The sequence below is a fragment of the Drosophila guanche genome, unplaced genomic scaffold, assembly GCF_900245975.1.
Source record: "Drosophila guanche unplaced genomic scaffold, DGUA_6, whole genome shotgun sequence".
NCBI lineage: Eukaryota > Metazoa > Arthropoda > Insecta > Diptera > Drosophilidae > Drosophila > Drosophila guanche.
This window is the reverse complement of record NW_022995752.1, coordinates 1,019,148-1,043,211: the sequence shown is the minus strand read 5'-3', so window position 1 is coordinate 1,043,211 and position 24,064 is coordinate 1,019,148. Positions and strand designations below refer to the sequence as shown.

The window sequence follows — 24,064 nt, the reverse complement described above, 5'->3', positions numbered from 1 at the left end:
TGCCATTTGAATGAAGCTGCGAGACGCCGATAATTTAGCTTAATTGATGGGCAGCCCCAGCAATGCAATGAGCAAGGGCCGGACAGCGGGTTGTGTCTATAGATCAACCCCCTCTGCTCGGCCCTGACTTCATTCTGCTTCGTATTTGCATTATGCGAGGCTGCTGCCTGCCAGTCGACTTTGTTTTTAATTGCTCAAGAATAAGTAGCATTTATCGTTCCAGTTGCAATTGATGGTTTTGTTTTGCTTGAAGCTTGAGGCTTGAGGTGGCAAGTGGTCACGTGCCTCGTTAGCAATTATTACTCATGTGCCACGTTGCATGCAGACGACCAGTGACCAGGTTCAATGCATTTCGAGCGACAGTTTCCCGCGAACCCGAAACCAAACCCAAACCCGATGGCGAGTCATTACCATTCTGGGGTTTGCATTACAATGGGACACACAACTGACAGACGGGCAGACTGACAGACTGACATGCTGACGAACTGTCGTCTGGGTTGTCTCTGACGTAGTCTCTGGGGAGTCTCTGTCTCAGAGTCTCTGTTCGAGGCAGGAGGAGAGACGACTCCAGACTGCAACTCGAACTCGAGGTTTGTATGTCAGACTGACGCACGCATCTCGTCTCGATCGACAGCAGCATCGACATCGACATCGAGCCATACTAAAATATGCGCATATTGCACTCACTCTCCTTTTTCTCTCTGTGTTGGCCATTGGCCATGAACCCAGGGGTTGGAATGGTGGAGGATCTGCAGAAATTGGCGCAGATTTTTGGCGACAGTTTGCATAATCGCACCCGAAAGACCCCAAGACATTGCGCAGTTGCCTGCCAGGCAGGCAGGCAGGCAGGCATTAGCATTGCAGATAAGCCCCAGGGAATCTCTACTCGCAGAAGTTCAACAACAGCTCCGATAAAAGAGAGATCCAAAAGAGACATCTTCAAGAAGACGAAGAGGAGGGCAACGGTTCAATGTCTGACCTTAGATGGCGCCACGAGATCGTTCCATCTGTCTGTCAGTGTGTTCTGCTGTGTTCTGTTCTGTTTGTCCTTCTGGAAGACTCTTCTCTCAGAAGATTCTTTTGCGCATCGCATGGCCGCCCGGTTGGTTGTTGTTCTAGGATTTCATGAATTCCACTTTGAAAATGTATTCAGTTCCATTTGTTTTCTGTTTTCCCTTTCTGTGGTAATGCGAATTTCTAAACAAACAAGTCAATTGTTGTGATCGCACTTCGACGAGCCCTCTCGATTGCGTAGAACAGATCGCAATCTAATTGAGAATTCCACATTGGCTACGTAGGGAACTCAATTTGGGGATCACTTTCCTATCGCCAGCATCTAATTGTAAATCTCTTTGTAAAAAACGCTCCGATTTGGTACTTTTCCATCTAAATATAGATTTCACTGGGGTACTGATGCTAAAGATTATTATATTCTCTATGACTTTCAGGGAACTTTTAAATAATAGATTGCAATCTTTACACCTTCAGAACGATTCCATCTCCATGGATCTCCTGCGATTTGGGCTAGAAATATTTAAATCCAAATGAGATGCATCTGATTGATTGATATTGATCGTTGCTCTCTCTCAGCAGCTAGTGTGTTGGGCTCTCTTCGAAAAGCTTCTCTCTTGCCCACGCTCTCTGGATCCACTCGGAGAGCGCCGCTCCGATCGGCTCCCCACAATTCCGAGCACTCGCTCGACAACGACGACGACTCGACTCGGCGACTCGTCAGCGCACAAAAATGGATGCCAGATGGCGAAACCAGTTAGTCGCCCCTCAGAGCTCCAACAGCAAACGCAAACTTCTCTGATTTCTCTACGGCAGTCGTTGTCGTTGTGCGCGATCGCAGCAAAAAACAAAAAAAAAAGCAAGACTCTTAACGGGCCAGAAAGATAAAGAAGCAAAAGCAAGCAGCAAATAGCAAACAGCAAGCAATGCAAAATCAAAGTTAGATAAATATATAAGAAAAAAGTTTCCAATGCAAATTGCGAGTGAAAATCAATTGAAAGGAGAACGCAGCAAAATGCCAAAGTGTATGGAAGCATAAAGCGTGAAAATATCAGAATCCAAATCATAAAACGCCACAAAAGCAAAGGCAAAAGCAAGAAGCAAATCAAAACCCAGTGAAATAATATTCATTCGTTGTGCAAACTCTCGCGAGGCGTGAGGCGATAACTCCGACTGAATGACTATGACTTCAACAGTGCTCCAGCGGCCTCCAGCAGCAGCAACGTCACCGAAACAGCAACAGCAGCAGCAGGCGGCAGCTGTCACAAAAGTAACGAAGCCAACGAAACCCTCCTCCGGCAACCGCTCCACAATGGCCTGGTCGAATGAGACGAAAATGCGCTTTTCATGCATCGATAACATTGGGCTGAAGCAGTTGTGGAAACTAATTGCCTTGGATACGGGCGCCAGCTCGAAGCAGCACAATGCACACCACATCATGTTGGATGTGGAGCAGCAGCAGCAGCAACAGCAAAGGCAAAAGCAATCGAAATCCAACAATAATAACCATGAGGTGAGTGTCCGACAGAAAGAAAGCTTGTAATACTCTCGAACCACAAAAGACAACCGACAACCGACAACCCAACAGACCAACAGACCAACAGACAGACAAAAAGACAATGACGTCAATGGCAACGATGGTGGTGGAGGATTGTCTTGTCCATCCACATCCGCGTAGAAAGCAACACTACAGAGAAAGTGGCCAAAAATAAAAGAGAGAAAGATATATAGAGGTATAGGGGTATGGTTATTGGTCCAGGCATGACGTCTGCGGGGAGTTTTATTTATTGTTGAAACAACTGTGGGGCCTACCCAACCCAGTCACCCCTACAGCAACTTCAGCAAACTTCAGCACCTTCAGGCCTTGGCCAGGAATGCGGCTTGTAAACATTGCTCGTATCTCGAGCGGATCTGCAGCAACAATAAGTCCGTATACCCGTGCTCGTAGTACTCGTGGGTCTGTGTCTGTCTGTGGGTCGAAAATGAGTCCGATAATCCACGTAACGTCAATTTGCATAGAGCAACGAGTCTGCGCTAATTAAAGACAAGCAACAAGATATCGGAGACCAGAGACAGAGTCCGCAGTCAGAGCCGGACATTGCCGGTTATGAGAGGCAGACACAAGACACATCACACATCGGACATGGGCTATGGATGTGGCATCCATTTGGTCACATGGTCTAGCTACATGGACAAACGAATCGATTCATTTCATTTCACTTCATTAAAGACAATTGATTCGTTGAGGTTCGGGCAACAGAGATCCCTCTTTTGGGCATTGCGACAGGAAGTTTTTCTTCAGTGCATGTCAAATTTCGAGCACAGCAGCTGTCCGCCTGTCTTTAGAGCTTTTTGATAACTCGAAACCACTTTTCCTTGTTCTGTCATCTGGGGTTTATTGACTCTACACATTTCTCACAGTGTATTGCCAACACTCGACGCTGCTCAAGTGCATCGGCCCACACACTTTGACTCAGGTTCAGCCTCAGCCCCAGAGCTATCATTGGTTAATTTTTGCCAGCTTTAATTTTAATTTGTTCGCTCTCTAAGATCAAGGCCCAGTCAGCGAAGGTTGTCCCCCAAAACTTTGGGTCATTCATTCGATCTAGTCTAGTTTCTCTGTTAAGCACCCGGTTATTCCCCCGAATATTATTCTGTATCTTCCATCCGAATCTCCATCTGGTTTTTGTCGCTTGGGATTGGGTTTGGGATTAGTCACATGATGGTCCCATGGGTGTCCGAACTTTCGCAGCCAACGGCTGTGATTCACGGGCTCTGGCCGAACCAATCAATGCATTACAGGGAAAGGCATATTGACGCATTTCCACGGCTGTCTATAGCGGATCCGGTTTGAGTTTCGGCTTTGGGACCTTTCCTTACAGAACTGCGACGCAGATTAATGGCGCAGGGGCAACGTCTCGAGACTCGAGAGAGTGTGAAAATTCTTGAGTTGATTAAGGCTTTTGATAGTTTAGGAATAGTTTCTCCCTCCGCTCTCCTCTGGTTCCCTTTGGACATGCTTAACGGATCTAATCCTCTGCCAATGGCCTGGCCTTTTGCGTTATGTCTTAACGTAACTGGTTTCCACACTCACTCCCTCCCTCTCTCCCTTCGAGCCGTGCCCCCTCTTCATTCATTCCTCGTTTCAGTAGATTGACGTCAATGCAAATATACATACTATGTATACATACGTTCATATATACATTCATATACCCCCAAGCAAACGACTGCGACTATCTTATATACCGATGGTACGGTATACCGTATACTCATCCCAGTCTCAGTCTGAGTCGCAGTCCAAGTCCCATTCCCATCCAGTCCACTCTCTGGCGAGGTCTCCGCTCTTGCAGACACTTCTAGAGGATTGTTTTTGTCTCCTTCCATAGTAATTTTTAATGTCAGGGTTGTGTTCTACAAAAAGCGGCACACCAGCAGCACCACCTGGACCTGGAAAAGGCTGCACCTGAGTCACCTCCAGAGGCACGATCTCAGCGAGGAGAACCTGTTTTTTGGGGCAAGTTGTTGTACGCACGAATCCCAGGTTCAGGGTCTCGCAAGCCTTTAGGCTGGACCTCAATCTCTCAACTTTCAACTCAAACTCTAGCCAATTTTCGGCAGTTTGAATTTTACAATTTTGTTTAATTAAACGCGACACTCTCCTCCGCCCCTCTCCAGAGCGGGGGCTTTGACGTCACGCGCATAAATTGATTTGAGCAAAGTTTTTATGTCAGTTTTTTGTTGTTGCTGTTTTCCGTTTGCAGCGGCTGTTTCTGTTTCTGTTTCTGTCGGTTAACACGTTCCAAATGTTAAGTAGTCATAAATAAACACCACTAAACTGTGAGCTTAGCTAAACATTGGATTGGTGAATCGACGGATTGTCGAGTCGGTGAATCGGAGAAGGCAGGCAGCCTAAAAATAGCCCAGGGTCTGGAAAGTCGCCTCCTACTTCGATCCGACTCATCGAAATCACTCAAGCGAAAAGTGCTGTAATTTTACAGCCATACACTCATACTGCCTGCCATCACTGTTGCAGGTTAATAATTGTTTTGCACACTTTGCGGTTTCCCTCTTTTTACATCACGGGAACTGTCACAATGTTTATCTGATGGATGCTGCTTGCTGCTTGCTGTTGCTGTTGCTTTTCCCTGACCTGATCAGACCGCTTTTCCTTCAGCGCACACGAGTGGTAAATTGTTAATAATGCGATTACGATTGCATATAAAAGTTGAATAATAATTTTTCCTTGAGTTTCCCATGCCGTGACGCATTCCGCAACTAAAACTAAGACTAAAACCAAATTAAAGTTTAAATGCTAATTAAACCGTGTCACCCCAATGGGTTGTACGTGCAAAAATGTACGTTTCTGAACGGGGTTACCCTCACACTCTCCGCTCCTCCAATTCCGATTCGAATCAGTTGTAAAATGCAGTTGTAAAACGAGTACTCAATGAACAGCGGACGGACGGACTTGCTGCACGTCGATAGATCGATCGATCGATCGATCGATCGTTTGATAGATAGTAGTTGCAGTTTTCTATAATTAAACGTCCGACCGTTAGGATCGTATCATTCCACAAAGGTCAGTGCTGACGACACGCCCGAGCAGCGTACCTCGAATATTGGTTAATAGAACTCGATATGCCCCCTCCAAGTGCAATTTGACGCTTAACCAAATCTGACATCTTACTAGCGACTAATTAATACATTTTCTGAGAGCAATGTGAGAGCAGAGGTCAAAGAATAAACATAGTACACATGTTCCCCCGGGGGGTGCTGCTCTAATCCAAATTTAATGCCCGACTGCGCAATATCTCAATCTATAATCAAACATTTGTCTAAGGCTCAGGCACACATGCCATACAAATGATAAGCACAAGATCATGCGAGAACCTGGCTAGAAGGCTGATAAGCAACACGTTGACCCTGAGAAGGGGTCTTCACTGTACTCATTCCCCTGCTTACCCTCCTTCTCATCGCACGCGTGACGAATTTGTGCCACATATGCAAATTTGTTATGTTCTTAATGTACGCTTACGTAAAGATCGCTGGGGCAGCGGAGTGTTATTAACCCAAGAGAAGGAAGGACTTGACTGCCGCAGAAATACGCAGCGTTATCTGAACACTTAAGCGATATGATAATAGTGCAGAGATAGCGCTAAAGCTGAAGCAGAAGCTGAAGCTAAAGCTATATAAGATGCTGCGAAACAAAACAAGTTCCGAGCGCATTACCTTAATTAGTTAATTAATCAAAGCGTAGCGTAGAGAGGTGATGGGGCGACTATTTTACTCGTATGGGGGCCAGTGGTCCGGTCTAACCGATCGCCTTCTACGCTGACAGAATGTTATTTGTTATGGCCAATGCTTATGGCTCAATTCGCAACAGCAACAGAAACAACAACGATCTTTGCATACTAAGTGCCTCATTAGGGACACGGCAGTGTCGTAAACCACACACGACGTCCCATAAACCAAGAGCCAGCCCATACACAAACAAAACGATCGAAATATTTCGCCTGCATTCTGACTGAATAATTTATTAAGACTTGAGTGAATCAGTTCCACAACACAACACTTCTAACAATACCCAATTCCCCTCTGTTTGATTGCAGCTGCAGATTCCCTGCGACAACTTGGCCGACTATTTGAGTCTACAAAGAGCGGCTCAAGTTCAGGCACAGACCAAGGCACACACACAGCAACAAACACAAGCTCCTGCTCAGCAAACACCACAGATGTCATTGCTCAAGTTCTTGGCCATTGTAAGTACCGACATTTAAATTGTATTTCCCATAAACACCCATCAAGGAGCAGGGCCGAAACTTTCCACATGGCTGCGATTCAACGATAAAACGCCTCTGCTTCCTGCTTGCAACCTCGCACAATGTGCGATTGCTTGTCGGGTCGCATAAATTTTGCATTTACGAGGGCCCGGGGCGTGGCTCCCTCTCCGAAGCAAAAGCAAATAAAATTTGTTTGATTATTTATAATCATGAGAATACCATAATGATGGAAGAGAGAACCAGTTCGAATCGCAGCCGGACAGAGCGGACCCCATATCTTGACTTTATCAATGAATTCTTTTCACTTACCCATTTTGTTCTCCTCTCTTGCAGAATGCCCTGGAACTGAGCGCTCCCGCCACTCCCCATCTCCTCCAGCAGCAACAAGCCAAGCCCCAGGGTTGGATGCAGTTATCCGGCCATCCAGAGAGCATTGTGCCCATGTCGACGGGCATTGTGCGGAAGCGCATCGTTGGCATCGATGACAGCGAGGTGCACGCCTATCGCCAACTCTGCCAGGAGCCACAAACATCTCAGATTGTGCCCGCGTACTTTGGGATGCGGGAGATGCAGTCGCAGCACTACATCGAGCTGCAGGATCTGCTGGCCGGCTTCAAAGATCCCTGCGTAATGGACATCAAGATGGGCAGCCGCACCTTTCTCGAGTCGGAGGTGAGCAACGCTACGCTTCGGCCGGACTTGTACCAGAAAATGATTGCCGTGGACCCCAGCGCACCGACGGCGGCCGAGAGCGAGGCGCGGGCCATCACCAAGCTGCGCTACATGATGTTCCGCGAGTCGCTCTCCTCCTCACACTCCAAGGGCTTCCGCATCGAGGCGCTCCGCCTGCGTGGTCGTGCTCCCGTCAAGGATTTGAAGACCTGCCGCAGCAGCGAACAGATTTCTCAGACCATCGAGCAGTTCCTTGGCGCCCGCAAGTCCGTGCAGAAGGAGCTGTTGAAACGCCTGAAGCATATGCGTCTGGTCGTCGAACAGTCCGAGTTCTTCAACCGCCACGAGATCGTCGGCTCCAGCATATTCATTGTTTACGACGACGAGCGGGTGGGCGCTTGGCTGATTGATTTTGCCAAGTCCCGCCAACTGCCTGCACAAATGCGTGTAGACCATCGCAGCGACTGGACTCCTGGAAATCGCGAGGAGGGACTGCTGAAGGGCATGGACGAGCTTATCCACGCCTTCGAGGAGATCTACGCACGTAACGGAGGCCACCGCAGCTGTCTCAAGATCTAAAGCGAAATGGCTTCCGGCGACTGCAGCTGGATCTGCCACGCCTAGTGTCTGCGCATAAGACTGATCACCCTTATACTCCATTTGTACAGAAGAGACGAGGATTCATTGCATCGACCGTACTGCGTCGCACTTTTTTTTTTACTATTTTCCATATTGGAAAAAAAAACTCGAGCCAGTTCCAAAGCACCGTTAGATTGTAGCAGAGGAAGCTGGAACTGGGAGAGAGGAACACGATTAGTATTTGATCACCAAGCAGCATTTGTTTGAATGAAACAGGTTTAAACTAAGTATTTTGTTGCAAGCACTATACATCTAAACACAATAATAAATAAGTTAAGAAAAATTACGTGGAATTTGTGTTTTCTTTTTGCTTTTTTTACGCGCCCATTTCTGCGATGAAACTGTCGATAGAATTATCGATGTCCAATATCGTGTCGCTCACTTTCGATGTCTTGCATTGTGTGGCTCTCTATCGATGTAGAATTTGTTTGCGAGTTTTCGATTTTCCAACACTGGCGGAACAGCTGACCAAGAACTATTTACAATTTTTTTGTGTCAAAAAATGAACACAATTCGACCATGCGGCTGCAAGGGCGTACGAACCTGTTTGAGCTGCGAGAAGGACTTCCTAATAGCCAAACCGTCGCTGCACGAACAGTTCCAACAGCTGGAACCCTGGTCATATTGCATTCAGTGTGAACGTCTGTACTCCGGCTGGGACACGACTGCGGTTCAGGTGGATCACCAGCAGCACGACAAGGTCAAGGGTCTCCCACTCCCTGGGGTTCTGGTGCAGGAACAGTTTCTCAGCAAGGATGAGGGCGCAAAGTTGATAGCCGACTTAGATGCACTGCGCTGGGACATCTCCCAGAGCGGACGCCGAAAGCAGAACTTTGGGCCCAAAACGAACTTCAAGAAGCGCAAGCTGCAAATTGGCACCTTTTCCGGCTTCCCCAAGAGCACGGAGTACGTTCAGCGCCGTTTCGATGAGGTGCCTGTGCTGCGCAACTTCCAGACTATTGAGCAGTGCTCCCTGGAGTACGAGCCCAGCAAGGGGGCCAGCATAGATCCGCATGTGGACGACTGCTGGATCTGGGGCGAGCGTGTGGTGACAGTCAACTGTCTGGGCGATGCCGTGCTCACTCTCACCGTCTACGAGGAGCAGCAGGCGGGCAAGTACAACCTGGATATGGTGGCCGAGTACGAGAATGAGCTGCTGGAGCCACTGCTTCCCGAGGAACAGTTCTCGGCGTTCAAGGGAAAGGTGCTTCGCATACCAATGCCAAAGTAAGACTCTCGAGTTCACGGTGAGCGTGTGCTAAATGCTAAATTCCCCTTCTTTTTAGCCTCTCGCTGATTGTTTTGTACGGGCCGGCGCGCTATCAGTTTGAGCATTCCGTGTTGCGCGAGGATGTGGTGGAGCGACGCGTTTGCATAGCCTACAGGGAGTTCACGCCCATGTACATTGCTGGAGTTGACCAGCAGAAGGGTGATCCTGTGAGGGAAAAGTCTCAAATCTTTTGGCAAATAAACTAACTTTAATCTGGAGTGTAATGCGTCCTGCTCGCGGGTCTGTAGTCCAAGAGAGCCACTTGAGCGGGCAGCTGGACGCCGTGCACGCGCTTTAGGTGGGCTCGGAGGTATCTGCTGGTGCTGAAGATGCTTGTGCAGACCACGCACGGATGGTTTGGGTGCTTGTTGCGTATGTGATCGTTGAGATCTTTGTACTTGGCAAAGGCGCAGGTGCAGTACTTGCAGACGTGTGACTTGCGGACATGCGTCTTCAGATACTGGGAGGAGGTGAAGGCCTGCGGGCAGTACTTGCACTTGTAGATGGCCTGACTGCCGCTCGGCTCGGCCACGTGGAGGCGGCGATTCGTCTCGTTGTAATCATCCAGATCGTTGCGCTTTAGTTCGACGGCCGCATAGTCCACTGTCCACTGCTGCAGACCACTTTCGGAGGTTCCTTCGGCCAGGGGCTTACTGGTGGTGACGGGCAGGAACTCGGAGACTATCAACGAATCTAGATTTGCCAGCTTCTTGGATGGAATCCCATCCTCGCGAACTATGGACTGAAACTCTTCCATTATCTCTAGGGATTCGTCTATTAGCAGTGGACTCTCGTCTATTGTCTCTGAAGACTCGTCAATTGTCTGTGGAGGCTCCTCTTTTATATATGCGCCCTCGTCGTCTGTGGGCTCGAAGTCGAGTGCATCTGCCTGCACTATTGTCTCTATCTCAGGCTCTTGCTCCAGGAGGGAGCATCCTTCCTCGATTGGGTCACCATCGTGTACCACATACATCTCGCTACCTTGGGCCTGGATGTAGAGTTGAAGCAGCTGTTGATTGGCCATCTTCAACTTCATGGAGAATGCATAGATCTGCATGAAATTATCCAGGCAGGTCGCGCATATCATTGGCAACTGCTGTCTGAGGTCCATTTTCTGTGGGACAGTAGCCATTATCCATTAATTCGATCTGCTCGCACAGACTTGGTGTCTTACCTCTTGGAATGTGGCGTCCATCATCTCAAGGACTGTGTGCTCCGGGCAGTCGCTGGGCCTGTGCACGTTGATATCCACATTCGCGCTGCCATCAAAGCAGATCCTGCACAATTTACGCAGGTCCATTATTGTTAGATTCTGCGATTTTTATTGTTTTGTGTGTTTCTTCTGCTTTTTTGTATTTGTTTTGTTTTCTTTTGCGGCCGTAGACTTGTTGATAAAAATACCGCACGAGCCTCAAAAAATATACCGAAATATATCATACATCTTACATCATTTTCTTCGCTTTTGATATTCAAATTAATATTACCAGCTAGTTGAGACTCTCAGCGATAACACTTTAATTTAATCCGATTTATGAAACAATTCTAAACCAAATTGGCTAGTAAGTACATGTCACAAGTCGCAATAATGTTGCCTGCGTTGTGTTGGCAGCGAAGTGCTACTGACTCAAATGAACAGAAATGAATCTGGAACCAATGTACTCGATAAATTTATCGCCGCTGAAATTTGAAACTATATTTATAATTAAAACTTAACAATAAAACAAGATAGGATTTCTCTTTTCAAAATAAATTTTTATTCAGTTTTTGTGTGTTTGTCGCAATCATTTCTCTCGATTTTTAATATTACTTTGTTTATTATTTAAATCATTTAATTCCTTTGTTTTCGCTTACACTTAATTATTATCGTCAATGTGACGAAATTTACTTGTCTGTCAATAATACTTATCGTCAACAGACTTTTGCTAATTTTTTGGGTTTTCTTTCTTTTTTGCGCCATTTCATTACATGCATAATTAGTTGGAAGTTTTTATGTTTTTGTTTTCTGTGTGTTTTTTTTGTTTTTGTTACTTTTGCTTTTGACATTCGACAGAAATTGTGGTAACGGTTTAATAATTATGCAATTAGCTATTTAAATTTAATTGGTAGTTAGACTTGGAGGGGTTCTTTAGGGTTTGGAGGTTTGGTTTGGGTTCGGTTCGGATGTGGACTGTGGGTTGGGTCTTAGGTTGGGTTGGGTGAGTTTTCGTGCTTAACATTTGCGGTTTATAGCCTACGTTTTTTTGTTGTCATTTAGTTAAATGCTAATTTTAAATATATTTGCTTGGTTTAAAAAATGTCCCGATCGAATTGGTTTTTTTAATGCTCTATTTATTGTTGTTGAACTGTTTTTTAATTGCTCTTCTCTGTCTCGGCATGATCATGCGGATTTGAAAAGAAAATTCAAACGGAATTCCTCGGTTTTGCTCCATTATTCTTTATTATTTTGTAATACGAACAATTCTCGAATGTTTCCATGATTCAATGTGGGCTGGATGGAGTGTGTGTGGGGGCTGTGTGTGCTTTTTTAGGGGTCGTGGGCGTGTACCAACCGTTTGCATAATTTGCGTATTGCGTTTGTAACTCTGATCAGAGGAAATTAGTTATTACTTGCAAAGTAAGTTAGTAGTAAGTAAGTAGTAGAGTTTTCAAATGAAAAACATTTTCCTTGACTACATTCTTTTCAATTTTAAATTCGTTTATCGTTTTTTTGTTTTTCCATCATTTTCTTTTCATTTTTTCTTTTGGGATTTTCGCGCTAGTGGCCCTCTCCTAATGTAGGACGCTTAGTTTATAGTTCCTTGCCCCGCCATCAACATCATCATCATCATGATCATCGTCTCCATTTTGTTTATAATTGCCTAGTTAATGCTATTTTATTATTACTTTTTTATTATACATATTCTCGTACATGTAGAGTTCAATCTTTTAAAGAGTGTAGAAAATGGTTTGCTTTTTAAAATAGCATCTTTTTATCAAAAAGACATCCATACACATATACATAGTTCTAATTACGCGCCTAGCTGCTCAAAGATTAGCACTAAATTAATTATAAAAAATTAAATTTAAAATGCACACACTATCTCCATCTCCATTTCAATCTTCATTTTTCATCTTTATCTGATTCTCATTCGATTCGATACCGTATCGTGCTCGTAATTAACGCAGGATATCAATTTCAGTTTGAAATTTGAATTTGAAATCGATCAAACATCGAAAAAACAATACATAAACAACAACCTCATGGGGGACAGAGCAGTTTTCGGTAGGATTACGCATCGCTCGGGGCGTAAGTAAAAATCTTCTCATATCAAATATCAAATGTACTCGTAAATGCAAATAAAACATACAAAGTGAGTGTATACACGTATAGCGCTTAGATCTGCAGTTCCTTCACTTGAATTCCAGCACTCAATGGTGTTCCGTTTCCTAGACTGTGTTTGGGTTCGGGGGTGAGCTGATTTTCATTTCCTTTAAGTAAACTTTTCGTCTGGCTATCAAAAGTGGTTCGTGGTGCGCACAATTCTGTTAGAAATTCCCTCGGATAGGACAACACATAAATATCTACTATTCCGGAAATAGAGTGAGTGAGAAAGAGGGTATTTTACTCAGGGGGAAGACAGAGGAGTGCGATTAATACGGCAGTGTTGCTTCATCTTCTAATCGTCGATCCATCCATCGGATATCGGATCCGTTAGTTATCGTTTTAATTTGTTTACTTTTTTAACAAGGAGGTAGGTTTTTCATTGATCATTGATTTTGGTTTTGGTTTTGGTTTTTGTGTGTAGAAAACATTCACATTAATAGGTTTCGTAGGTGGGTTCCGGAAAGAGTGTTTCGTGTACGAGTTCGTTCTCATTGGGGGCTATACCGTAAATATCACTGTTTTGCTTTGCGTGTGTGAGGGGGAGATCGTTAAGGATCGATTCGATTGGGTTGAATAGAGCAGAGAGTAAAGTAGACGAAATTTGAAGCTCGTATCTAGGAATACGTTGGGGAAGAGAACTCGATACGAAAACTATGCGAAAACTTCCAACAAAATTGTGATTTCCTGGATTCGATTGGGCTTGTTTTGGGGCTTTGTGTTCTGGTTGGTTGGCTTTGTGGGAGACTCTTCTCGGGATGCGCTGCTTCTGCTTAGTGTCTGTAGTTTTGCTCGTTTCCGTATTGGTTTTATTAAAAATATATATATTATGTATGTATGTATGTATGTATATTTATGTATGTATATATGCGGTGATATATGTGTCATAAAATAAATATACACCTGTTCATGTTGCATTGCTTTCTTGGATTTTGGTTTCTGATTTCGCTTTTTTGTGTGTGTTTCATTGTAATTATTACTTTGACTAATTAATTGCTGACTATAACTCGGTTGTTTGCTTCGGTTCGTTCATTTTTCATATTCAATTCGGTATTTTCGATTTGCTACAATATTTCAACAATAAATTTTCTAAAAACATTTCGTTCAACGAACATATACTCGTACTCTCCTGCACAAAGGGTTCGTTCGCGTAATGAGCCTTTTAAAAATTAATTTCAATTCACTATTCAATATACATATGTATATGCATGTATGTATGTATATATATATTTTGTTTGTATCCATTATTATGTGTCAGTTTGTTACCATGTTACACTTAGCTATTCTCTTCACTTTTCACTTGTCCATCTTCACACTCCACTCCAAAAGTAAATAGTTGAAAAAGAAGATCTGAAATTCTCATAATATGAACGAAAACAAGATTCTTGAAGTTCTTTCTTTTGGATCATATTTTGTTTGAAAAATGTGAACAAGGGAAATCAAACAAAATATTGTTGGTCCACGTGATCCCAGAAATCAAAACTAAAGATTAAAATATGGTGAAGTAAACTGAGAGAAAAAAATCGATAAGTCAAACCTTCTACTGCCAACACTCGCCTGCACCTAATTTCTTTCCCATGTTTTTGCATTTGTCAATTAAGTGCTTAAGTGTCTGTGTGTGTCTCTGCTTTGTCTCTGCGTGTGTGTGTGTTGTCATTTTAAATACATATCTAATGTCTCATAGGAACAATCTCTTATACATATATATATATCATATATCTTATGTGTTTGTGTTTATGTGTTGTGTCTCTATATAGTGTCTGTCATCTTACATAAATTATAGCAAACTCAACGTGTTAATTAACTTATAACTTATACATGTGAGCATCTGTGTGTGTGTGTGTGCTCACATACATATGTGGCTTTTGTGTGTGTCCTTTACCGTGATGTTGCCCTCGTATGCTCCTCCACCTCCACCCATTGGCTTGCTCCTCCTCTATCCCTATGCAAAATTTTGGCTTGCTTTTGCCCTTTGTTTGCTTAACTTTTATAATTTTTGTTCGTGTCTGTGTGTGTGTCTGTGTAGCTTAACTAACACTTTTGTTTTCTCTCTTATTTATTCGGTTTCTTGTACGGCAGTAATTTTTGCTTTTTTGTTTGGTTTCTCCATAAAATATTTTGGTTTAGTATATGATTTTGTTTCTCTTTTCTTTTTTTTGCGAAATTTCCTTTGCTCTTTTTTTTGTTTTGCTTTGTTTTTGACTTAAAAATGTAATTAACAATTTTTTTTGTTGGGTTTTCCATTTGTTTCTTTGCTTTTTGCATTCGGTTTCGAAGCAGCTTCGCTAGTTTTTTGTTTGTTTGTTTGGTTTTTGAAAAAGAACTTAACTTATGCATCTCCCCCCGTCCTAACACACACACACAGACTCCGCACTCCGGCGTATCTATTCCGCGCTTGTGTGTGTGTGTGTGTGCGTATCCGTATCCATATCCGTAGCTTAATTGTCTAAATTGAGCGTCCTTATTGCACGATTATGTGCGGAGCTGAGAGCAGCACGGTTACCGTTGCAATAATCGTAAAGAGCGTGAAAACAATTAAACAAAATCTGTGAAGTAGAAGAGCAAAGTGAATCAGCAGCGCCACAAAAACAAAATGGTGCCGGCACCATGTGTCGGCCATCTTCCAATATTTGAGCCACGTGCTCTCTATGTATGTGTATGTGTCTTGTGTGTTTGTGTGGGTGTGTAGGTATGGGCTTTGTGCCTGGCAAGGCGTTCCGCCGGAAGTTGTGTGGCAGCCAAAGCGTTTGCCAAGCCTAATTGTTTGACTTGGATAGCGGCCGTCGAAGCATGCTGGCTTCGGTTCAATAGTTCCACACAGGAGTGTGAATATTTGGATGCACATAATGATGTGGCTAATCACAGAAGATGCCTGGACAGCGGGGCATACAACAGAGAGCAGCCCTCTGAATACCATTTGAAATGGTAACAATAAAATTAATAGTAGAATATAACTCCACAAGACTGATATTGCATACCCAAGCATAGTTGTGGTTAGTCAGACAATTTGCTCACAATGTTATGTTATGTGTATGTGAAAGTGGAAAGTGTTTAATGGGAAGAATGTGCACTCACCTATCCACAACCATTGCAGCGAACTTCCAATCGCTTATCAATTCCGCTTCGTCGTCAGCTTTGCGCATGCGCGACGTAATAAATTGCAATTCTTTAAGAATTAAATGGAGATCTTTGTGATTGCAGCCAATGGCCGTGTGATGTTCCTCCACCGTTGTGGGTCGGCCAAAGCTACTGCAGATGTGGCAGAGAATGTCAATAGTTAGTAATGGATCAGCTCTGGAGTGTAGAGTGTATAGAAGTACTTACGCGGACGAACCGATGGCGGTTTGAGATCCTGATATTGTATGCCGAAAGTCATCGTCAATGTCGAGAACATTGGCGAGTAGGGACTTGGAGGAGCGCTCCTTCAGCTCCAATTCCTTCATGCGATTGCTTAATAGTATTGTTTTGCGTGTGATCTTGCGGCCGGGTCGACCCATTCGCAAGATCCAGGGCAGCCATTGTAGGAAAACGGATTTGATCTGATCCAAACCAAAAACCATAAAGGGTTCCAGTCAGCGGAGTATCGTACGATGAGGTACAAATTCGGTACTTACCCACGGTGGCATCTCGTGGATGTCCGCTGTGCGATGGTGATAGTTGAGCACCACAACCGTGAGCACCACCGACGATGCGACCATGAACATGATGCAGTTGAAATATGTGCCTACGTGGGATTAGGGGTATAGCAAGAAGATATAGAGAAAAGCGAACGTTAGAGTGCTGATCGTGGGGCCTTGCATCTCATCAAAACACTAAGAACAGAAGCGTTAAATCATAATTTACAAGAATCGTACAACATTACTTTAGTTTAGCTTCATTTCATGACAGACTTCGATTAGAGTTACGTTACGGTTAGAGAAAGTAGCGTGTTCAAGTTTACTGTGTGGATTGCAAATGCTGTACTGTACGACTACTGTACTTTACGTTACTTTAACTTTACTTCACGTTTCGTTACGTTACTCGGATGCAACTATAAAATACGTCTACTCAAAGCCACTACATTTGATGTTTATTCGAATACATTTTATGTCAGGCTTCTTCCATGCAGTTTAGTGTTTGAGTTTTTGGTTTCATGCATGAGTTCAGTGACAGGTGACAGGAAGCGAGACAAAGAACAGTCAAATAGGATAAAAATTATATTTTTTAAGAGATTTATAGCAACAATTCAAATTTTAACAATTAGGTAGATCCGTTTGACTGTTCTTTGCTACTCGTAGAATCGAATAAAACATTCATTAAAGCAGGCATGGATGGGTTGTGGGGGTGGTCTTTGGGTCTCGGGTTATCGGATAAGATTTAAACTTTAAGCTAATTGTCTAGAATGCTGTCATTTAGTTTAGTTTCTCTGGCGTACACATTATGTATTTTTGGTTTGATTTATTTAACGTTTCTCTGGTTTACGGTATGCTCTCTGAATATTTAATGCTGGATGGTTAAGAACTAAGAATTCGTTCGATTTATGGACTGTTTGTTGAGTATGTTTTCGATACTTGGGTGCCAGGAACTTACGATTACCTAAAGCATAGATATATTGTATGTACATTGCATATCCGGTTGTAAAAGCAAACGACCCTCAAAGGCACAATCGGGTGGAAAGATAGTCAGTGTTAGAGAATGTGTGTGTATTGATTAGAGTTTCTCTCAAAATGTCAAAGAGGTTCAGCCAAAAGTCTAAAGAAGCAGAGGTTGTTCGGTAGGGTTCGGGTGTTTCAGTTACGGTTACGGGTTCCAAATATACATTCGGTTTAGCATCTGTAGACCGAAGTTGGATCATATCATGCTTATCATCGCTTAACATTCGATTACCTACTTTATCGCTCGGTTTTTACAATATTCACTTTGATTTTTAGCTTTAGCAAACTTTCTTTATGTCTAATGAGTACTTTGTACAATCGTTTTTTCTTGGTTTTTGAATTTATTTTCGATTTAGCAGCTAAAAGAGAAGAGTTTTGGTTTGTTCTTTTAGGTCTCTAAGAATTTTTGATTTAGTTTGGTTTTTTTTTTGGTTTGGCAAATGATAAACTCAAAGTTACAATTGAATGTTACGAATACCTAGCAGCGGTACGGCCTCGCTAGTTTTGGTAATGACATTGCCGACCAGCAGTGAGAAAACTGTTTGCGATAGTAGTATAGTAACACCTGCAAAATATTTGGTCAAATTTTGGTAAGATTTCGTGTGAGTGCAGCAGGAGATCATCGGGCTATCGGAGAGGTTCTCATTCATCACCGATCATGAGTGGATCGTTCGTCCGGGTCGAGCGCCGTTTAGTGTCATTGGTAATAGATTGAAGTACGAGCAGTAGGGAAGTGGTAGTGGAGACAGGTGCTAGATAGCTTCAGGGTTAGGCTAAATGATATTTTTTGGCTGAACCTTCTCGGAGAGAACACAACACATCATCATCATACATACAACAACACAAGACTCATCGTTTGTTTGTCGGGAGGGAGTGAGTGCGTTTCAAATACTTATATGTTCTTAAATATTATCATTATCATCTGTAAAAAAATGCAATCGAAACGAAATGATACCAGATATGCTATTGTCAATGCTTTAGTAACCGTAGTTTTCAGATAGTAGTAGGTACTTATTTAGTTTGAGTTCTCAAAAAAGGTTCTCAAGCAAAAAATATCATTCCGAGAAATGGGCTAAAAGAGTATCTTGATAGTTAGATGCAGGATGAGGACCGGGACCAGGACCGGGTTTAGGCACTTGGCAGATATTAGCCTAAGAATGTTATATAGAAGCGTGTGTGGTTCGGTGGTTAGGTGGTTCGGTGGATTTCTTGTGGAGTGATCTGTGATCTGGAGTAACTGGTGGTGGTCTGGTGGTCATGACTGAGAGTTTCTTGTGTGAACGAGCGAGCGAGCGAGCGAACGATAACGAGAACGAGCTTCAAGATGGTGGAGTAATACTCATGGACAAACTTAAGGTGTAAAACATATTTTTATATTGTGGTGTGTGGGTGACAATGCATAAAACTGACAATCTAGAAATGAGTGAGTGGTGAGTGTTGGTGATAGTGAGCGTGAGAGAACCAAATCAAACACAAATCAAAGCTGTTAGCAAAAAAGTCGAAATCATACAATACAAGATAAAAACTTCTTTCTTTCTTAATTGATTTCATTATTTTCGGTCTGTGTGTGTGTCTTTGACGACGACAGGGCATCTTTAGCATTTACTGGCATCTTGCACAAGAAATTCTTTAATCTTTATTTGCGTTGTCGTTGTCTGGTTTCTGGTTTATCACAAGTATATTCCCAAACTCACTTGCATTGAAATCTGTCTCATAAGTATCTTTTGTAATTACGTATGGGTGGAATTTGTAGTTGAGGGGTTGGCGTTTTGAGCGAAGCGGAAGGTAAGACAAAACATTTACCATATATGTAGTACGGATATTCACATACATTTATACGACTAGGTATATTATGGTTTGTTGTACATACATGTGTGTGTCGAATTATAACAGAATGAACCCTTCAAGGCGGAGGCTCTGATGCGATAGAAATTCAAATTTTGAAATGAAATTTTACATTTAAGTGGGATTTGGTTTCGAATTCAGTTCGATATGAAGATAGATATGGGATCTATTGCATCATTGAGGCCCAACCGATTCGGTTCTGGGAATAGAGGTTTCGTATTGAAGGGAAATGTATCAATCATTGGGGGCAGCATCTTTGGTTGGCAAGTGCTTCCCTCTTCAATGAAGTTATTTGGTGGAAGAAATTGAAGAAAAAGCGGAAATTGAAGTATAGATAGGAAGTGTATAACGATAGATAACGATAGCATTTAAAAGATTGTCCTAACTAATCGTAAAGCCGGTCTTTCTGGGGCTCTGCCTGGTTCTGGTTGTTAATAAGAAGCGAACCAAAAAGTTTGTTGATTGTTAAAATGGAGAAAGTTGGAGGAGATATAGTAGAGATATAGTGATAGAGAGACAGCAACAGAATACAGTATGATCAACTAAGGAACTGCTTCGATTATATATATATCGATATTGGTATTTGATTGTAATTGATATTTGATATATTTGATATATTATAACTTGAAGTTCAGAACGATTTAGAGAGCGAGAGATATAGAGAGCGAGAACGAGAACGAGAGCGAGAGCGAGAGATAGGGTAGTGGGACAGAGAGAACGAGTTATAAGTTAGAATTGATTTGATTTGGTTTAGTTTGGTTTTTTGTTGGTTTTTAGTTTTGAGTTAAGTTAGTAAGTGGCAAACTGTTGTTGTAATTAGTAAACATAGTACGACGTACACAAATAACATTTATCAACTTTATTGTCGCTTAGAGTTGCTTAAGGGGGTGGTACGAGTAGTAGTAGTATTTGTTTGACTTGGTTGTTGGTTGGTTATTTGGTTGATTGGTTGATTGGTTGGTTAGACTATTACTTTATTTAAGTTTTAGTTTCAGTTTTGGATTCATTTTGAGAGGGGGATTATATATGCGAACAATTTAGCAATGTGTGTGAGTAATATAATCGTAATAGATATGTATATATATATATAGATAACAACAATAACAATAATATTCATGGATATACATATATATATAGATATAGATACGTCTATATATACATATATATGGATGGCATTTAGGCATGTACGTATATGTAAATCATATTAAGTAGTTAGTTAATTATTCGGTTTTTTTGTTTTTTTTGGTTTTGACAAATTTGAATATATATTTGCATTTTGGTAAGTATGTTTTAAATGCAATCGCTACCTAACAAGGGGATTGCATCAGATACTTGGGGCAATGTCTCAGCTACAAGGTTGAGAAACACTGTGAGCGATAGAAGAATTGTAACTCCTGAAACAAAAGAATTTTGTTTTCGTTTTGAAAAATACAATAACAACCACACAAAAACACAAATGACACAATCGAAAATGGAAATCATAAAGCGTACGTTTATGTATGTGTAAGTATATCTGTATTTTGTATCTGTATCTGTATCTGTATGTGGCGGTAGCTGTGTAGTTTGGACATTTTGGAGAAGTAAGTTTATATGTAGGTAAAACACATGTTCTGTATGTATGTTCTGTTTAGGTGTTTCAGTCTGTTCGTTGTTCTCTTTTCTTCCGTTGAGTCAGACTTCTGGAGAGACTGGCGATTTGGTTTATATTTAGAAGTGAAGTTTATCGGTTGCTTTGATTGGTTTTCAATTGATCTTGATCTCTGAATGAAGTGTGCTTGAGAGTGGATATATGGAGTATATGCCTGAGAGAGTATGCTGCAAACTCAAAATTCGAAACGGTTTCAACTCAAGTCTGGGTTCGGAATCGGAATCGGAATCGGAGTAAGGGTTCCCTGGATTGGTATTGGCGGAGCTCTCTCAAAGTTGTACCTCTCCTGAGATGTGTGTTGTACCCATTGGAGATTACGATCTGACAGAATGGGCACAAAAAAGTTCACAACGTCTCAGAGTATTAAGTTGTATTTTTGCAGAAAGAAATAAGTCAACTTTTCCTGAGCTTAGTTGCCAGAGGGGGGTTGGGTGACACGGCAGCGGGGTAGTCTCAACTTTGACCCATTAGTAGGAGGCGTGGGCGTGGGCGTGAGCGGGAAGAGTGGGGAAATAAACTTTGAAAGTAGAGCAAGTTTTTCTTGGTCTCAGAGTATCTGTAAATTGAACTCAAAGTCCGCTCAAGTTCCCGGCCTTGCACACAGCCCTTTCGACCCTCCACGACGCTTTGCTTGGCACACTCGTGCTACGTGTTGCCAATTTGCCACGCCCACATGCGCGCCTCATTTAATTTGCTACGTGCCACACCGGGACATGGTGGAGTCAGAGAGGCTAAATGGGCATTACGAGAGGAAATTTGCACACTGCATGCAAATGATTTGTCAAGTTGGGGGGGTTTGGGGGCTTCACTGGGTGCGGCTGTTGGAAAAGGATTCGGTAACGGATCTGGTATCGGAATTGGGTAATATATACATATATAGATAGGGGTATGTACTATATGACATAATATGAACGCATGATGGGCTCGACATCATGAACGGTACGATATTATGTGGAGTTGCAACTCTACCATCTGATCAAATGGATCTGCATAAATGCAAGTTCAAATGTTGCTTTCGAGTTTTGGTTTACCTTTTTTTAGGGATTCATTTCGTTTAAGTGGGTTTTTCGTTTAGATCAGGGGAGACCTATGGTTCTATGTGGTGGTGGTTCGAGGGGGAGTCTGGGGAGTGGTTGCGGTGGACGGTTTAGATGCCAGGAGTTTACGGGTTTCAATATATGAGTTTGTTGAGCAAGAAAGATCTAGGTTAGTTTGGTGTTTTGGGTTTGGTTTGGTTGGTTTGTTTGGTTGTTGGTGTGAGAATCAAAGAGAATTCTTGCCGCAGAGAATTATATATATAGCTATATGGATATTTATATACTGATATATATACTGAGAGAGAGAGAGAGAGAGAGAGTTAGAGCGAGCTAGTGAGCGAGAGTTAGGGGTAGAGAGAGAGGCATAGAGAGAGTGTTGGAGAGTGTTTTTAGCTTTTCGTTGCATGCGCTCGTGTGGCGGCGTTCGATCAAAAGTTCTGGTTGCTCTTTTTCTTGCTATATTTTTTTTTCAGTGTATGGTGGTGTTTCAGGTTCTCTTGTTTCAGGTGGTGGCTTCAGGTGTACTTACGTCTGTTCAGCGTGTTGTCTATATACAGTGTTCGGTATTGTGATTGTGGGTGATCGGTCTTGATATAGGTATATAGTATAGTAGTATATATATATTGTATATAGTTATATGATTAATATAGATGCTTATTCTTTCCCGAGGCGATGCTTTTTTGTACAGCTTCAAAACAATACAAAACAAGACTGACTCCTGGTTATGAGAGTCATATACCTACCGAGAGAGGCCTCTACTACAACGTGTGGCTATCGTGTGGCTATGGCAGGTACATACGTTATAGAGTAGAGAGTATGTCAAGCATTTAAATACAACATCTGTGTTCTGTCCTAGCTAAATGGCTATTCCTCTTTCTACACAAGGTTTCAGATTCGGTATCGGTATCGGTATCGGTAACGGTTTCGGTTTTGATTCGCTTTCTCTACGAGAACTGTTCTATTTTGTGAGTGGCATTTGTACAGGTTATATATCACATATGTATGTATGTTTGTACGTTGTGTATATATAAGCATGATTTATGTTATATGCATACAAAATCCGGGAAACGATTCTACCAGGCAATACTCTGTGGTCCCTCCGGTTGGTGGGTTTGTTGGCCTTTCCTGCATTTGACATGCGACAGAATCCACAGAGTAAAGAGCAGAAGGCGGGCAGGTAAGTTGAAAGAAGGCAAACGGCTGAGGCAGCAATAGGAATGTACTATAAGTGCATTGGCTGAGGTTCGAGCCTCGGGCTGCACTTGGAACCAGTCCACCTTCTCCCACACGTTTGCCCTGCCTTCCTGCTCCTCCCTTGCCCTGTCTGTTTATGTTTTGTCTGACTGTACCAAACAAACATAAAAAAGATGCACAAAAAAAGAGTGAGAGGGAGAGAGAGCGAGCGCAGCTTTTTTGTTTGTGAGTTGGTTTCTGTTTTTCTGCTTCCTTTCGGCTTTGGGTTTTTTTTTCTCCTGGTAGCGAAAAAAGGTTTTTCGTTGGATTTTTCATAGTTTAAACTTTGGTTTATACAGATACAATATGTATAAAGTGTGTATATACAAGATTGACGCTAGATTTTAAGTACATTTTTCTTTAATTGCATTTCAGTCTACGTTTTTGATGCTATGCTTTTTAGTTTTTAGTTGGGATGATTAGCCGGGGCGGCAGTTGAGGATCGGGGAAGTCAGGCAATGAATGTGGAGGAGATTGGATTGGGATAGGATTAGACATGGTCGAGTCTGAGTTAGGCCCGTCCTAGAGCGTGATTATGAGGTGAGCACACACACTAAGGACAAGCGTATTTACAGGATGATCGGGGCTTAGTCGATTCCATTTTAATATTTATTAATATATCATAATATATATATGTATATGGGTTGGCAAGCTTATAAAAACTGAAGACAGAAAAACGAAACGATACGATCTAGAGGCACACGTAGATTAAACATAGAACAAACGAATCCAACAAACAAACAAACAAACAAACAACCAAACGACAATAAGAACTCAAGAAACGATTATATAGGACAGCTTTATAGGCAAACACAGCAAAATTGAAATGAAAAACTTTCGTAATCGTAATCGTATTCGGTTTTCTGTAGCTGTTGTATTTGTATCTGTACTGTAACTTGTGACTGTGACTGTGACTGTGATTGTGTCTGAGGCT

At 42.5% G+C, this 24,064-nt stretch overlaps 4 protein-coding genes across 18 annotated transcripts in view; 2 read left to right on the top strand and 2 right to left on the bottom strand.

Annotated features, from left to right (window-relative positions):
* The first annotated feature begins 1,763 nt into the window (after positions 1–1,763).
* LOC117587789 (inositol-trisphosphate 3-kinase homolog) lies at positions 1,764–8,388 on the top strand. Of its 2 annotated transcripts, none has more exons than XM_034278734.1 (3): positions 1,764–2,524; positions 6,624–6,770; positions 7,125–8,388. In XM_034278734.1, exons 1-3 carry the CDS (start codon positions 2,189–2,191, stop codon positions 8,040–8,042), a joined length of 1,401 nt encoding a protein of 466 aa, XP_034134625.1. In that variant the 5' UTR covers positions 1,764–2,188; the 3' UTR covers positions 8,043–8,388. The 2 variants fall into 2 exon arrangements, with proteins under 2 accessions (XP_034134625.1, XP_034134624.1); XM_034278733.1 differs by having other exon boundaries at positions 1,765–2,524; positions 6,621–6,770.
* A 159-nt stretch (positions 8,389–8,547) lies between these two features.
* Positions 8,548–9,585, top strand: LOC117588133 (alpha-ketoglutarate-dependent dioxygenase alkB homolog 4). Its single transcript, XM_034279224.1, has 2 exons — positions 8,548–9,329; positions 9,389–9,585. Exons 1-2 carry the CDS (start codon positions 8,605–8,607, stop codon positions 9,576–9,578), a joined length of 915 nt encoding a protein of 304 aa, XP_034135115.1. The 5' UTR covers positions 8,548–8,604; the 3' UTR covers positions 9,579–9,585.
* Positions 9,561–23,489, bottom strand: LOC117588132. Of its 2 annotated transcripts, XM_034279223.1 has the most exons (3): positions 23,483–23,489; positions 10,547–10,684; positions 9,561–10,486 (listed from the first exon to the last, which is right to left on the bottom strand). In XM_034279223.1, exons 2-3 carry the CDS (start codon positions 10,670–10,672, stop codon positions 9,581–9,583), a joined length of 1,032 nt encoding a protein of 343 aa, XP_034135114.1. In that variant the 5' UTR covers positions 10,673–10,684; positions 23,483–23,489; the 3' UTR covers positions 9,561–9,580. The 2 variants fall into 2 exon arrangements, with proteins under 2 accessions (XP_034135114.1, XP_034135113.1); XM_034279222.1 differs by lacking the exon at positions 23,483–23,489 and having other exon boundaries at positions 10,547–10,745.
* Positions 14,983–24,064, bottom strand: part of LOC117588130 (neuronal acetylcholine receptor subunit alpha-7) — a 72,775-nt gene continuing 63,693 nt past the window's right edge. For 3 of the 13 annotated variants that reach the window (XM_034279219.1, XM_034279221.1, XM_034279217.1), the window contains 5 exons: positions 20,520–20,606; positions 16,348–16,457; positions 16,058–16,272; positions 15,809–15,982; positions 14,983–15,279 (listed from right to left, as the gene is read on the bottom strand). In XM_034279219.1, the coding sequence (XP_034135110.1) occupies positions 15,195–15,279; positions 15,809–15,982; positions 16,058–16,272; positions 16,348–16,457; positions 20,520–20,606 (671 nt within the window). In that variant the 3' untranslated portion in view covers positions 14,983–15,194. Of the gene's footprint in view, positions 15,280–15,808; positions 15,983–16,057; positions 16,273–16,347; positions 16,458–20,519; positions 20,607–24,064 lie in introns of those variants that run through there. The other 10 variants (XM_034279220.1, XM_034279211.1, XM_034279213.1 and 7 more) reach the window with 5 other exon arrangements.

Bases quoted from the DNA above. Each gene is read 5' to 3' on its own strand.
- LOC117587789 (XM_034278733.1), top strand. From the start codon at position 2,189: ATGACTATGACTTCAACAGTGCTCCAGCGGCCTCCAGCAGCAGCAACG. The intron at 2,525-6,620 runs GTGAGTGTCCGA...GTTTGATTGCAG, and splicing joins CCAACAATAATAACCATGAG to CTGCAGATTCCCTGCGACAA. The intron at 6,771-7,124 runs GTAAGTACCGAC...CCTCTCTTGCAG, and splicing joins TGCTCAAGTTCTTGGCCATT to AATGCCCTGGAACTGAGCGC.
- LOC117588133 (XM_034279224.1), top strand. From the start codon at position 8,605: ATGAACACAATTCGACCATGCGGCTGCAAGGGCGTACGAACCTGTTTG. The intron at 9,330-9,388 runs GTAAGACTCTCG...CCTTCTTTTTAG, and splicing joins CTTCGCATACCAATGCCAAA to CCTCTCGCTGATTGTTTTGT.
- LOC117588132 (XM_034279223.1), bottom strand. From the start codon at position 10,672: ATGGACCTGCGTAAATTGTGCAGGATCTGCTTTGATGGCAGCGCGAAT. The intron at 10,487-10,546 runs GTAAGACACCAA...ACTGTCCCACAG, and splicing joins TGGACGCCACATTCCAAGAG to AAAATGGACCTCAGACAGCA.